This window comes from Diabrotica virgifera, chromosome 4 (genome assembly GCF_917563875.1).
Source record: "Diabrotica virgifera virgifera chromosome 4, PGI_DIABVI_V3a".
Classification (NCBI taxonomy): domain Eukaryota; kingdom Metazoa; phylum Arthropoda; class Insecta; order Coleoptera; family Chrysomelidae; genus Diabrotica; species Diabrotica virgifera.
In genome coordinates, this window is record NC_065446.1 from 57,639,314 (window position 1) to 57,655,791 (window position 16,478).

Genomic DNA, 16,478 nt, shown 5'->3' on the forward strand with positions numbered 1-16,478 from the left:
TATTAAAAATTAAAAACAAATTAATAATTACTATATACGAATATATACAGTATGTCCCTGTAAGTTGGAACCATATGGAAAATATTCTTCATAAAAAGTTCTGCATGGTCTAAAACCGAAGATGCAATTATCTCATATTACTTTTGTATTATTACATCTGATATTACTACTAGTAAGTTTTATTAATAGTATATGAGAAATGTCAAAAAATATGAATTTCTGTTAAGAGTAAAGTATCTTTAGAGAAAAAATTTCAATTTTTTTTTCAATTAGAAGAATGTAGTTGCATATTAGAAAATTATTTTTAAGTCCAAACAAATTTTCGTAATAACAATTTTCAATCTTGTAAAATATATAAAGGTACTTTGACAAATGACAAAAAAAAAATACTCTTGAGACAAATTCATATTTTTGGACATCCCTCGTATACTATTGAAAAAGTTTGATATCAGATGATTGCATCTTCGGTTTTAGACCATGCAGAACTTTTATGAAGAATATATTTTTTCCGTAAAATCAATAATAAAAAAGTTTTCCATATGGTTCCAACTTACAGGGATATACTGTATACACTGTGTCCGTAAAGTATGGAACAAATTCTTTTTTAGCTAAACAGACCATTTTAAGAAATAATCCTAAAACACGTCGATTTTTGATTTTAATTTACCGTATTTTAAAATAATATTCTATTATACAGGGTGAATTACTTTCAAGTAATGACGTCACCGTCATTTTTTTTTAAATGAAACACCCTCATTTTGTCTCAATTTTCGGATTACTCTAGCTGAGCTGATTCCAAAAATGTATCACAAGTTGATTCAAATTGGTACAGGGTGGACAAAAATACAATAGTTTTGTGTGTGCTCATAAAGTAACGCGTTAGTTAAATTAACAATATCAAAAATACTTCTGTCTAGCGGACAGAATATGAAAAAATTATTTCTTATCAATTTAAAAGAAACATAGTAGGATATGTTTTTGTTAAATGTCATTATTTGTTTAGTAATTTATTGATGTTCAGTGACAGTTTAGTACTACAATATTTTTGGTATTTGTGAATGTTTTAATTATTGCTTAGATTTAATTTGAAGTAGAAATGGAGTTAAGTGTAAAGCAAAGAATTGAAATACTTATGATGATTGGGTATGGAGACAGATCGCGAACTCAGATGGAAGTGTGAAATTTGTTTAATGATAAATATCCAGAAAGACCTATAACGCGTTCAACAGTCAGTAAGATTGAAAAAAAATTTCGAGAAACTGGTACGGTTGAAAAAGCACGGAAATCAGGTCGTCCTTCTGCAAATTCTGATACAGCATTAGATGTTTTACTTAGTTTTGAAGAAGATGCACACACTTCTGTGCGTAAAGTTAGTCGCGATATCAGTGTTAGCAAAACAACGGAACACAAACTATTAAAGCTTGAAAAATGGCATCCTTATAAAATCAAACTTGTGCAGGAATTAAACGAAGATGATCCCGATAGAAGAATTCAATTTTGCGAAGCAATGATGGGTAACTGACACCGAGACCCTCTCTTGGTACAAAACATTATTTTTTCTGATGAGGCCACTTTCACGTTAAATGGCGAGATTTACCGTCAGAATTGTAGATACTGGGCAAAAGAAAACCCCACTGGATGCGTGAGCATCATACACATTACTCGCAAAAGGTAAATGTATGGGCTGGAATTATAAGAAATCGAATCATTGGACCCTACTTTATCGAAGGTAATTTAAACGGGTCAACGTACCTTGAGTTTTTACCTACTTTACGTAATTTGTTTCCCAGCAGACGTAATCCTGGAGGTTTTGATGAAAGTTTATGGTTTCAACAGGATGGTGCACCTCCACATTATGCTGCAGATGTTAGAAGGTACCTAGATGAAATTTTTCCGAACAGGTGGATTGGTAGAGGTGGACCTATTGAATGGCCAGCGAGGTCACCAGATTTCAATCCTTTGGATTATTTTATGTGGGGCCATCTGAAGAATGTTCTGTATCAAACGAAACCCGCAAATATTTAAGAATTAAATCGGAGAATTCGGACAGCAATAAACAATATCTCTCAAGACACAATAAACAAGGTTCAACAAGAATTTGTACAACGTTTGGGTTACTGTCAAATACAGCAAGGGCTGCAGTTCGAACATTTATAAAGTCATGTATTTCATCATATTCTGTCCGCTAGACAATAAGTATTTTTGATAATATTGTTAATTTAACTAACGCGTTACTTTATGAACACACACAAAACTATTGTATTTTTGTCCACCCTGTACCAATTTGAATCAACATGTGATACTTTTTGGAATCAGCTCAATATTAGAATATTATTTTAAAATACGGTCTTAAAATCAAAAATCGACGTGTTTCAGGATTATTTCTTAAAATGTTCTGTCAAAAAGAATTTGTTCCATACTTTACGGACACAGTGTATATTCGTAAATTAGTAATTATTCATTTGTTTTTAATTTTTAATATTATCCAAAGATATATTATTAATTTTAATTTTCAAAATATATCCAAATTTTATGATATAATAATAAATCCACTTAGTAAATATTTGATTAGTTTTACTTACATGACTGAAACAGTATAGACATTTGCTCAATAATAATAAAAAATTTCGCTTACAAATCCTACACCGATACAGTTAATTTCTAGACCGAAATAGCATAGGATATGTAACTAATATTCTGCATACAAAACCTACTCGAATTCAGTCGCCCCCATGACTGAAATAGTATAGGTTTTGTAAATTCGCGCCGCCCGGGTCGAATTTTTTTTTTATTTATAAAAACAGTCATTTTATAATTATTAATTAATTATAGTCAGAACAAAATTATTAGATGGGACACCCCTTGTTTTTTATAATTGTTAACATACTAAATTACATATCCAGTAAACAGATCGGTCCCAATCGACCTTATAACGTATCTAATGCCTGGTTGCACCAACAGATTTTAAACTTAAGACGTGCATTAAACTCAGCTTACGAAATATACGCGTTGCACCATTGAGACTTAGATCAATTTTCAGCTTTCCATGATTGATTTCCACGTGGATTGCATAGATAAGAATCGAAAATTATGTTTAGACTCCAGGTGAGACTCCAGGCGGCGCGCGTCGAGTCGACGTCGAGGCAGCTTAAAACACATGGCGCGGTGTAACAGCGGCATCTATGCTACGATTTAAAGTATTTGTATTTCGTTGTTGCCAAATTTAGTCGCGTGTTGGCTGCTGTACGATACGATGTCTGAAAGTGATTTGTCTTTTGTAATAAATGCAAGTTTATTTTATCTTAGATTAAAGAAAAAAAGAAACGCTGATATTGGATACATCCCATCATAAAGGAACGAAATTATAAGGGATTTTTTTACACATTATATAACGAAATTAATATAATAAAGGCCCAGAGAAGTTTTTTAATTTTACCAGAATGCCTAAAAAATCTTTTCTGGAGTTATTAGTAAGTATTAAAGAGCCGTGTTCAAGAAATAACACCGTTATGACGGAAAGCATATCACCTAAGAAAAACTATTTATAACGCCAAGGGGCTGTCCATTCTATGATACGCTACTGAGCAAATACAGGTGTTAAATTGATGTCGCTCTATTATACCCCATTTATTGGGAAATAGTGATGTTTCACAAATTAATATTAACAAAAAAATTATTCAAATTAAAGCCAAAGTACGTATCGAGAAAGACGAAAACCAGAATATACAAAACCGTAATAAAAGCAACAGTCACCTACGGATGTGAGCCATGGGTGCTAAATAAAACAGAAGAAAAAATGATAGAGAGTTGAGAAAAGAACATACTGAGCGCTATTTTCAGGGAAAAGAATACAGATACAGAAGACGGCTGGCATAGAAGCGCCAATCAAGAATTAAAGATGCTTTACAAGGAACCAAGTATAACAAGATACACAAAGTCATAAAGAATCAGGTGGGCAGATCATGTTGAAGAGATGGGTAAGGAAAGAATGCCAAAGATGGTACTGCTAAGAAGACCAGTTGGGACTAGGAGACGAGGTAGACCAAGAAAAATACTGCAAGAAAGTTTCAGGAATATAATAGTATCGATGGAAGAAACACACTGGAAAGAGAAGGCGAAAAATAGGATATAGTGGAGAACCATAGTTCAGCAATTTTTACATACCTAGACATCAAATGAAATTATATATAAGTTATTAGTATAAACTGTATTATGTAAAATTGTAAATACAAGGCCTGTAGAGCATAATAAATAAAATAATAAATAAGGTAAGATAACTGTTTATTATCTTTATTTTTATGAAGTCAATAATTTTATTTTTATTAAAGTCAATCCTTCTGACAAATAACTCAAGTCAAGTCAAACTGGTCAATGGTTACAGATTTGAAAATTCTGTTTCAATGTTTGTGAAATTAGTTTCAAAGAGTTTGAAAAATATCTTATTTAGTAGATTACTTTTTTTCCAGATGAAATCTACCTAATTAAGTTGCCCTTTAAGCTATAAGATAAAAAAAATTAAAAATACAATGAGTCCCATAAAAAAAATAATTTGATATGGGAGTAAAAAATTCAAGTCAAAATATAGTTCAAGTCGGGTCTAGGACGTTTCATCGCCGTCAGTTCATCGCCGCCGTTTCGATGCCGCCAGTTCATCGCCGGCCGATTCATCGCCGGGCGTTTCGATGCCGCTGGTTCATCGCCAGTCAGTTAATCGCTAACTGAGATATTTCCGAATTTTCGACAGTTACATTTATTATTTATTTTTAGTATTAATTAGTAATTCTAGGAAATGCGAGATATGACCATTCCCGTTGCCATACTATCTTTTAATAGACTTTTAAACTTTTATAATATAAAATATAATTTAACACTACAAATTTAATACTGTTTAGTATCAAATTTAGGGGAAGTAGAAATAGAACAGCAAATTAAAATAATAATATTTTTTATCTATTTATTTGTCATAAGTTTTGAACTGAATTTAACGTCGTGTCGTGTCATATCCCATAATACAAGATCAACTGACTAACTGGCGATGAAACGGCCGGCGATGAAATGGACTGGCGATGAACCGGCGGCATCGAAACGGCGGCGATGAACCGGCGACGATGAAACGTCCCATTCCGTTCAAGTCTGTAATTTCCATCATTAAACAAGCTTTGGCAACACTCACAACAAAATTCACTAGAAAACAGCTCAAACGTCTGTGTTGTACCACGATACAAGCATTTATGATCTGCCGTCGAAGTCGTAAAACCGATTGGCGACATTAGGGCGAAATATGTTTTCTAGGATGGGTCGCGCGAACGCCGCTGCAACGAAAATTTTAAGAGCGCCTGGTGTGTGTCACTGCATCAAAGTATAGTAAGGGATGCGTCGTTTTCTACATCTCAGCGGGGGTTCAGTCGACGTACACCGCCCCGTCTGTGTTAGCGCTTAAAGTGGCCCTATCTATAAGCTGAGCTGGGCTAAGCTGGAGCTTAAGATTTGTTGGTGCAACCAGGCATTAGACTATTATATTGGTATTCTAAGGAAATAAGATTTGATAAGAATATTTATAAACATTGCTTTATAAACATTACCACTTGTCACTTAAGTGATATAGTTTTTTATCAAGCGTGAAAAAGTAGACTCATATTTTAACTAATACTTAAATTTCTTAATACTTACTCTGTAAAAATTTCTTAAGTTCAGCTTGCCAATAATGGACATTTCCCTTATCACTACTTTTATACCAAATTAATGTACTTTCTACATTACTTTCTGGAGGCATTGGTCGAAATCCTAAACCTAAAACAAAATGGAAAAACTTATTAAAAAATTTTTTTCTACAATTCTTTTAAATGTCAATAAATTTAGAAGCAGTAAATTATTTTAAAAACAGAGCTTAAAAATAATTTAAATTAACTTTATTTAATCAAAATGTTTATTGATCATAACACAAACACACATTTTGTTTTCGTGAAAATGTGTTTTTTCAGCACGTCAGGTTTTCAGGGAAAGTTTGTTCGAAATTTTTCAGAGAAACTGCTAAAAATACTGAGGTAATATTTATTGAAACTATACTGCGAGACATAAGTCAAGGATATAGAAAATTATGCTCATTCTCATAGTTAATTGTTTCGTGAACAGATTAACGGATTCCGCTAATTTCTTTTATTATTTTAGAGTTGTTTTTAGTATTTGCATAATTGTGCACCCTGTAGGGAGGACGAGGTACAAATGTAAGTATACATTAAAATCGTATGGTAGTCTTATGTTTTGTGAACATTTTGTTTTTTGAATCTTCCTGATATCTTTAGAAACAAACAAAATATGTGATTTTACTCCTTAATATGTGTTTTAACGGAAACAAAACTAAATTAATAGTATACAATAACAGTTAAAACTTTAAAAACGGAAAGGCCCATAACGTAAAGAGTTTTTATCGACACCTTCTTCTTCTTTAAGTGCCGTCTCCTAATCCGAGGTTGGATATCATCATCACTATATTTACTCTATCTACCGCTGCTCTGAAGAGTTCTATAGAACTGCATTAAAATAGTCCCTTAAATTCTTCAGCTATGACACTTTCCTTCTTGCTATACTCCTTCCGCCTCTTATCTTTCCCTGTATTATCAGTCTTAACAATTCATATCGCTCCCCTCATTACGTGTCCCAAATATTGTACCTTTCTTATTTTTATTGTGTTTATTATTTCGCATTCTTTGTCCATTTCTCGCAATACTTCCGTGTTATAGATTATTTATGTAGTAGCCGTGGTGTGACTGTCGCTTATTTATGTGGTTGCTTCAATCGACACTTATAAGAGTTATTTCTCGACCAGGTAAGCGGTGTGCACAGCGCAACATAAGAGAGACGATATTGTTTAATGGAGGCTCTGTGATGTTTTGGGGTGGAATTTCCTTGAGAGTAAGTGGATTTGGTGTCTACGTGGAGGCTTTTTAAATAGCTAGAGGTACATTACACAGATTTTGTTTCTTTGAAAACTCTGTGCCTTTCGCACTATATATAGGAAATAATTTCATCTTAGTGGTATGATAAGACATGGCCTCCTCACATATCGCACGTCGTCAGTTAAAACACATATTAAAGAGTAAAACCGTCTAGTTTCTTTGTTATTAAAGATATCAGAGAAATTAAAAAATAAAATATTTACAAAATATGAGATTACAACATAATATCAATGTATACCCACCTTTTTACCTTTTCCTCCCTACAGGATGTCTCAAACTTTTGTTACGGTTGAAACACATGTTAAACTACACAACCGTCTATTTTCTTTGTTTCTAAACATATCAGAGAAATTCAAAAAACGAATTGTTCACAAAACATAAGACTACAACATGATTCCGATGTATACTCACAATTGTACCTGCTCCTCCGTACAGGGTTATTCAAACTTAACAATAGAAAACATTTCTTTTCTTCCACCCGCTATAAGTACAAAATAGAAGTTTGATCAAAACCTTGCACAACTGTATAAATACCAAAGAAAAATCATATTAAATGATTAAAAAACATATTAAAAATAAACTTGCAAAATCCGTTAATCTGTTCACGAAAAAATCAACTATGAAAATGAGCATAATTTTCTATATCCCTAACTTATGCCTCGCACTCCTCGCAGTGTATATTTAATAGAAAATTACACCGCAAAATTGAGTTGTTTATATAAAAATGATGTAGTTTAATCAACGTTAGACAATCGTTGATTTTTTTTAATAAAATCGTTCTCTTTTTCCGTGAAAACAGACTTTGAAAAGACGTGATACGTTGTGAATCTATATAGACTGATGAGTCAAAAGCATGGATATTGTTTTGAGGTCTCCATAAAAGTTGCCAACAATATTCGCTATACTTTATTTTACTAAGCTCAAGATTCTCGTACGTTTCTTGGAGATACGCGGAGTGAGCAACAGGAACTGAGGCATAAGTATTACCATTGTGCAACAAGACACTCTTCAGAATTATCTTAGGGTAAGAACAGAACAAGTGGGTCGCGGTGGAGGTGGATGTGGAGGTCGCGGTCGATGTCGATATCCATGTAAAACAAACACATTGTACTGAATGAAAGAGAACAGAGCAGGTAAGTCGCGGTGGAGGTTTAGCGCGATGCCTTCCAGGAGGTTTACATCAATGCTTTTGAAAATAAAATGAGTTTGTTTTAAATCGATGTCTACTGCGCGGCCTACAAGGATGCTTCCCTGTGATTGGTCCGTTCGAAGCCAAGTTGTCATTACCTGCGCTATCTGAGTTAATAATTTTTATATAATCCTTTTTTTGTATTCAGTTTATTTTTGAATTTCTAAAGTAATTAAATTCAGTAAATTTTTGAAATATGAAGGAGGATGTGATTATTTACAGCTGACATTTCATCACTATCATCACTTGACTGACACAACATCGCAAAAGCACAGTATTTTTGTCATTTAAATTTCATTAAACTACTTCACTTGATAGTGGTTCTAGCTCGACTGACAGCGCAGGTGACATCCTTGCTATGTGCTGTCGACATCGACCGCGACTTAACTAGTAGCATCCACCGCGACCTACACCTCCACCTCCACCTCGACCCACTTGTTCTGTTCTTACCCTTAGAAGAATCAATAAATAACCGCCATAATGTGGAATGATAGTTGTCAGCTCCCAATTTCATGACTACTTCAGGAATATTATTACAACACATTATTGAACCATTTTGATAAAAAAATTCCGCGAACTCTTTATCACGATCCCTATACCCCAAAAATGTGGTTTCTGGAGCCAACAGATTTTTATCTTTCAGTCGTGATCCTAAGATTTATGCAGAGTCCTTCGATAAGCCCAAGCCTCCCACTAAGTCATTTAGTTCAGCTTGGATAAACTGTTGAAGTTGGTCTATGTCAGAATTGAATTCATCTTCATCGTTTTTTTTCGTTTGAACACCCATCTGATGATTGCCTTTGGATAGTGTGAAGAAAAGGTGGAGGAATGGAGATTCTTGGTCCATGAGGTACAGATCGTTTACCAGATGGTAAATCTGGATACTAAATATTGTATGTTTATTTTTCAAATTGAAATTCCTTTCATATCACGAGCAAAAGTAAGAGTCGTCTCCATGGCTTTTTGGTGGAAGGGTAAAGAGCTACGTGTACTTTTTATCCATTTTCTCAGTAGCTCAGTAGTAAGACACCGTAAGCACATTTGTGTGGAGCCCAAGGTTTGTCCTGATTATCAAGATTTACACCGAAGTAAGCATGATAAGCTTTCTTGATAAATTCTTTATGTTTCATTGATGCTTTGCTATCGTTAAATCACCAAGCAAGTAACAAAATATATCAGGATTGTTTTCACACTTTCTGGGTAAAATTATGACACACTAAACGCTCAGAAAATAAAACAAAACTTGATGCTACAAACAACTAACTATTTTTAGGCCAGAGAAATAAGACAAAAATATACCATGTTCGGGATACTTGAGCAGCCAGGTTGCAAATGGGTTTTTTGGGTACTATATACGTAATACATTACAAATACAAAAATGCCCGTCACAGTTCGGACGACAATATTAACAAATAAGTGTCAAAAATGGCAGTCTTTTCGTTTACATCGCCACAGGTAAAAATAGGGTAATTAAATATCTTACTTATAGTATCTTTCTCTTAGTAGATGAACAAAGTTCTCTTAGTCCGATCATTTTGTTGCTTCGGAAATTTCAAAATAAAACTAAAATTTGGAAAATAAAATAATTGCTATAACTTTTGCGAAAATGACTTAAGAGTTTCATATTGCATGAAAAGTTGAGTCAAACAGTCCACATAATGCACAAAATTTTTTAAGACGACTCATCAATTAGTTTAAATATTATTCAATCTGTTTATCCCAAAGAGCTTTTTTTTGCAATGTTATTGTTCAGAAAATAATAATTATATAGCAATTCTGTGAAAACAACGTGAAAGAAGAATAGTTATGTTTTCAATGTATTTAAAAAAATCATTAAAAAGTCATTTTTATCATTCCGAAAATATTTTTCTAAAGCAGGTTCATTTTTGGCTTAAAAACAATTTGAATAACTTTGTTATTATTGACTCCAGACTAAAACTACTTTCGAATTTGAAAAGCTGGTACTGTTACACGAATTTAAAAAAAAAACCTTTTCGCCTTGGTTAATCACGGTCAAAGCTAGCCACTTTTTTTAATTAATTCACAGCTGCTTTATTTATAACAATTAAGCAACTTAACTAGCTCCATTTTGAAGTTAAAAGTATATAGTTTATGTGTAAAAGTTTGAGTAAACTTCGAATTTCAACAAAGTGGTTAATAAAGCTTTAAAAATTACGTCCTAACGAAATCGATTCGTGGTCGGTGGAGGAGAATTATTAAAATCCGTGCACTCAAAACATGAAATTGATCTTCAAACATATGCTGCAATTAATATCTCCGGAGCTTGTTGATGGATTTTGATCATAATTTTATTAATTTGTATGTACTCGCAGTCTTGTAAAGTAGGTTATGTACACATATCCCCACCTAATATAAGAAAATGTTAGGGGGAAGCCCCCTTCTCACTCAGGGATATGAAAATAGATTACGACCGATTCTAAGACCGACCGAATATACATATATAATTTCATAAAAATCGGTCAAGTGGTGTCGGAGGAATATGGCAACTAACACTGTGATAGGAGAATTTTATAGATGCAAATATATAGATGGCTATGAAAATATAGGGGTTGGTGATAGAACACTGAAAATTAAGGGTTGCATGTATTTTTTAATTCTACACCATATAAAATTAAGGTAGACAATTTTGTCCAAAAAAATAAAAAAAAATGTCAAGGGGACAACCCCCCTTATAATTTATTGGTATGAAAAATAGATTAGAAACTATTCTCAGTCCTACAAGATATACGTGTAAAATTTCATAAAAATCGGTCAAGCCGTTTCGGAGGACTATAGTAACTAACACTGATACAGGACTGATACAGAATTTTATGTATAGTAACTGTGAATTAAATAATAAAAGTGGCTAACTTTGACCGCAATGAACCTAGGCAAAAAGTTTTTTTTTTAAATTCGTGTAAAAATACCAGCTTTTGAAATCCCAAAGTAGATTTACTCTACAGTCAATATTAACAAAGCTATTCAAATTGTTTTTAAGCCAAAAATGACTCTACTTTAGTAAAATGTTTTCGGAATAATAAAAATGACTTTTTATAGACTGTTTTAAATGTTTTGAAAATATAAGTATTCTTCTTTCATATGGTTTCCACAGAATTGCTGTATCATTATTAGTTTCTGAACAATAACATTACAAAAAAAGCTCTTTTGGATAAACAAATTGAATAAAATTTAAACTAATTGACAAATCCTCTTGAAATTTTTTGTGCATGATATGTACTGGTTTTCTCAACTATTCATGCAATATCAAAGTTCATTTTCGCATAAGTTATAGCAAATTTTTTATTTTCGAAATTTTAGTTTTATTTTGCAATTAGCGAAGCAACAAATAATCGGAACAAAATTCAAAAACTGCCATTTTGAACCTTTGCTCATCTACTAAAAGATGAATACTCTAAATAAGATATTTAATTACCCTATTTTTATCTGTAGCGATTTAAACGAAAAATCTGCAATTTTTCGTCCGAACTGTGACGGGCATTTTTGTATTTATAATGTATTAGGTATATAGTACCCAAAAAACCCATTTGCAACCTGGCTGCTCAAGTGCCCTACAAAAACTTTATTTCTCTGGCATATTTGTAAACAACTGCCGATGTCCTCGCACTTAACGATGTTATTTAGGTTAAGTAATTATACTAATTTATTATCGAAAAAAGATGTTGTTTTCACCAATTTTACAATATTAAAACGTAAAAGCCTTGAATTATCCATGTCTGTCTGTAGGTCCGTAAACTCAACTCCTTTAGTAGAACTGATAGTGTATTATTCAACGCGCCTTAGTAAGACAAAAATATACTTCCGGTTTTTATATCACATACGGTTAAAAATTTGTAACCGAATGTAACATTATAGCCGCAGAAATAGTAGCTAACTGTGAGATATGAAGCTACGCGTTTTGATGTCATTTTCAGTTAAAAAGTTATGACCAGAAGTTTGGTAAACTCGGTTCGCTCAACTGAGACGCGTTTTGACAGATTTATAATAGGAAAAATACATCACAAAAATTCCTACCTCACGCTAAACAGCTCAAATAACCTTACTCTTTCATTAAAAAAAGAAGAATTATTGGAAATAGTGAGAGTGTACCTATACTAAACTCATACAATTTTGTGAAATTTATTTCCTCAAAGTAGCTTTATTTTGTACAATAAATAATTTTCTCATTTGTTATCAATACATTAAATTATGGAGTAAATAAATAATTATTGATTGGCGTACGATTTTGTTATTTATGTCTGTTTACTAATAATAATATTGGCTATGGGCATGCTGTTTGGTTGTGTAGTAATTTCCAGCCACGAAAAGTCTGTCAAAGTGTAACTAACTTCGCAAAAAAATAATTACTAAAACTACTATACAGTGGTGTCTCAGGTTAGCGAACCGACTATAAAAATTACTCAAAATTAGTGACATCGTATATAAATCGACGCACAGTTATACAAATACATAGTTCAAATCAGAGGCGTGCGGTCCATGGAAGCGGGGGAAGCACCGCTTCCCTATACTTCGATATAAGAAAATATATTATTAATTAATATTTAATTATCAACAAATTTTCCCTAATCTAAGTAATCTATTATGTAGGCAATACGATCGAAAATATTAAAAATTTATCGCATAAACGAACTCAAATAATAATATACACACAATTTAACGCATCCTATACCAAGAGTCCGTGCCTGTACGGAAGCTCTTTTCAAAATAAGCGCAGTTGATCCATCCTTGTGTTGGCCAGGGGTGGTCAGGGTTTAATGACCGCACCCTCAAGTCATCTTGAGTTCGCACAAATTTTCTTACCCTGGAAGCGATTCTCTGCTCGCCTTACGGCCAGCATTTACTTAAGTCAGTCGAAATTCGTAGGGTTACGAGGCGACGTTTTTTTTTTAATTTTAAATTTTGTGCTGTCGTTTATCTTTTTCTGCAATGGAAGGAGCGAGTGGACCGTCCTGTAGATTTATGAACAATATAGACAACTGTTTTTGTATTTGTAATGTGTGGTTTATTAAAAAAGGATTTTCAAGTCGAAGTTATCAAGAGAAAGTAGACATTATGAAGTCTGGTAAGTCAAAGGAGCCCATTAATTTGGAGACAAAAGTGGAAAAATCGGCAAAGAGATTTACCAAACATTTCCATGTGGGTTTTTATGAAAAATATGAATGGTTAACTGGCTGCAAAATTTTATCAAAATTATTTTGTTGGCCCTGTATTCTTTTTAATAATAGCGAAAAAACACATTGGAACTCGGTCGGCACTACAGATTTAAATAATTTTCACAAAAGTGTAAAGCGACATGTAAATAGTAAAGTGCCATTTAAGTGCTACAATTGAAGAAAAAACATTCGGGGCATATCGCATTGAACATAGTTTGGACAATAATTTAAATTATTTGGACAAATAAAAATTGATATAACTCTATTTTTTGTGGCTTTTTTCCAAACGTACGGCCCTAGAAAAAATATTGTTCCTAATTCATGCGGAAAGTGTCTTCCCCGCACTCCACTGCTTGCCCGAACTCCGCTATCGCGTCGTTCGGGTCAACGGCAGTCTCGTGCGTGAAAGTATTACTTTCCGCACTAGTTAGGAAAATAACTATTTATTAATTCCACAGTTTTCCGAGGTACCTCAAACAGAATCCAAAACGACTTAATTAAATGTACGGCTGACGTTGTAATGGATCATATTAAAAATGAGATAAAAAAGCTCCATTTCTTTCAATTGCACTTGATGAAACAACAGATGTAACCAATTTTTGTCAGTTATCCATTGTTGTGCGATATGTGGTTGATGGTACTCCTTAAGAGAGATTTTTAGAATTTGTGAACATAACTGCCGATCGGACTGCAGAGGCTATGTTTCAAATTGTGTGTGATACTATTTCTAATAATAATATAAGCAAGAATTTAATTCCAAGCCTGTCGCTCAGAGCTATGATGGTGCTGCAGTAATGGCTGGTCAGTTAGCAGGTCTTCAAGCTAAAGTAAAGGAACAGTTTAAACATGCTATTTTTGTTCACTGTTTAGCACACAGACTTAATTTGGTTTTATCTCGAGGCATGGATAATATTAAAGACGTTAAAGTTTTAGAGAGCCCCTGTAGCGCATCAGAGTACTATCATCAGAGTACTAGCGCATCAGAGTACTATTATCGGGGGGAGGGGCGATGTGGATAGTCTGGAGCATTGGGGCGGGGTGGAGTGACGGCCGCTTCTAGGAGTAAATCCTCCTCTCCCCAATGAATTGTATCACCCGAATGTCTTTCTCAAGGTGCGTGCAAATGTCTTAGGCTGGGTTAAACACTATTGCTTGCTTGCTTGCTTCGTTTTACAGGTAATTTTTTATAGTTTTTGTTTTTAATCCATATAAGTTAACAAGTAGTATAATATTAGGTATATTATATATACCTACTATTTATCTATTAAGTAGTTACATATATACTTATCACATAGTATATATTTTGATCTCGACCCCCGTAAGAAAATAATTTTATACTCTTATTGAATCGCTTCCCCTACCGAAAATGTCACCGCACGCCACTGGTTCAAATAAAATCGACTTCGAGTTTTCACAAAGTGTGGCGGCACCACACTTCGTTATGTGTTATTTGTTATGCACCTTATTCGGAGCATAGGACGAAGTGTGGAGCTCAGAGGCGTAGCTACCGCCGTATCAGCCGTATCAGTTTAATTACGGGGCCCCTGCATTTAGGGCTCCGGCCTGTCGAAACAAAACTCCAGTTAATTTTTTTTTTTAGAAAATATTCTACAATTTCACTATAAGGCCGTTTTAAAACAGTGTGTACTGTTTCGGTATCAGCATTTTCTGTAATATATTCTTTATCCATAATTATCTAATTATATTTATGTATTATGTATATCTATTTGCCGCCGCTTGCCGTTATACCATAACAACAGTGTTTCTTTGTTTAATCTAATTTTCATTGTCCATTCACCGTGCGCTGTCTGTGAGGCACTGGATAATGCCAAATTGCAATTTTTTTAATCGCCTTACCATTCAATATTATTTGAAACAGTGTATTGTTTAGGTATTGGCATTCTCGTGTAATTTATTCTTTATCTATAAATTATATTTATGTATATCTATTTATCCTTCGTTTAATATCAAATTATGGTCCTATTTTAAAGGAACTTATTTTAAAGCCGAAAGGTAAGATAAATTATTATTTAAGCCTCACAATTCCAAATGAAATTATTAGTTTACTTGGTACTGCAGTTAGGGAAATCATTGTCTCAGAAACAAAAGAAGTTCCATTAGTTACTTTAAAAGGCTACTTAAAAATTGAAATTCAGAAAATTCAATCTGTTAAAGAACTTACAGACTTACTAATGATAAAATATTATAATAACCTTGCATCCAGTTTTCCGGAGGTAGTAACAACATGTTTTCTGTTTTTAACCCCTCCGGTAACTATTGCCTTAGCCGAAAGGAGTTTTTTAGAATTAAAATTGATTAAAAACTACTTCAGGACTTCGATGGGACAGAAACGACGATTAGACTTGTCGTTGCTATCTATAGAAAGCTACAATCTAGAGAAATTTAAACATGCTTCAGCTATGGATGCTTTAATAAATAAGTTTGCCGAAAAGGCGAGAAAAGTTCATTTTTAAATTATTTGGGTAACGTTTGGCTTGCAGGAGCTTTGTATTTGTAATTACATATTATATTTGTCTCTCGGAATTACAAATATGAGACGTATAGAAACCTTTGAGATGTGGGTTTTTCGAAGAATGCTAAAGATCTCTTGGACAGAGCACGTGACCAACAACGAGGTGCTGAAAAGAATTGGGACTGAGAGAGAACTCCTAACAATTGTAAAAAAACAGAAAAATAAGTTATCTAGGATATACAGTCGAACCCGCTTATTAGAATAGCCTTCGTGCCAAACAAAAATATTCCTATAACCGGGATATTCTAATAACCGATCAGTGGTGGCTAGCAGAAATAAATGTACCGAATTTACGTCATAATAGTACAACACACTTTGTACATGTACATACTGTATGTACCGGGTGTCCCAATAAGAATGGCTCTCGGCCATATCTCAGGAACCGTTTATAGTAGAGCTTTGAAATAAAAAAATTTATAACAAAAGTTGCCTCAGGAAAAGCCTGGAAATTATTTTCATAATTGTGGGACCACCGCTAGAGGGCGTAATTGAATATCAAAAATTAAAAAATCTAAATTTTACAAAATTTTCCAAATGAAGGGGCACTGGAAATCCGATCGTCGTATTCTTCATAAAATTCTACACATATTTTATTTGACAAGTTTAGGTCTACCCTTGGAAATAAGAGG

At 33.4% G+C, this 16,478-nt stretch overlaps 1 protein-coding gene across 1 annotated transcript in view; it reads right to left on the reverse strand.

Annotated features, from left to right (window-relative positions):
- The window catches only part of LOC126883031 (sodium/potassium-transporting ATPase subunit beta-2-like), a 137,318-nt gene that overhangs the window by 25,230 nt on the left and 95,610 nt on the right, over positions 1-16,478 (reverse strand). Inside the window, exon 3 of the mRNA XM_050648221.1 lies at positions 5,671-5,790. Coding sequence (XP_050504178.1) covers positions 5,671-5,790 — 120 coding nt within the window. The remainder of the gene's footprint in view (positions 1-5,670; positions 5,791-16,478) is intronic.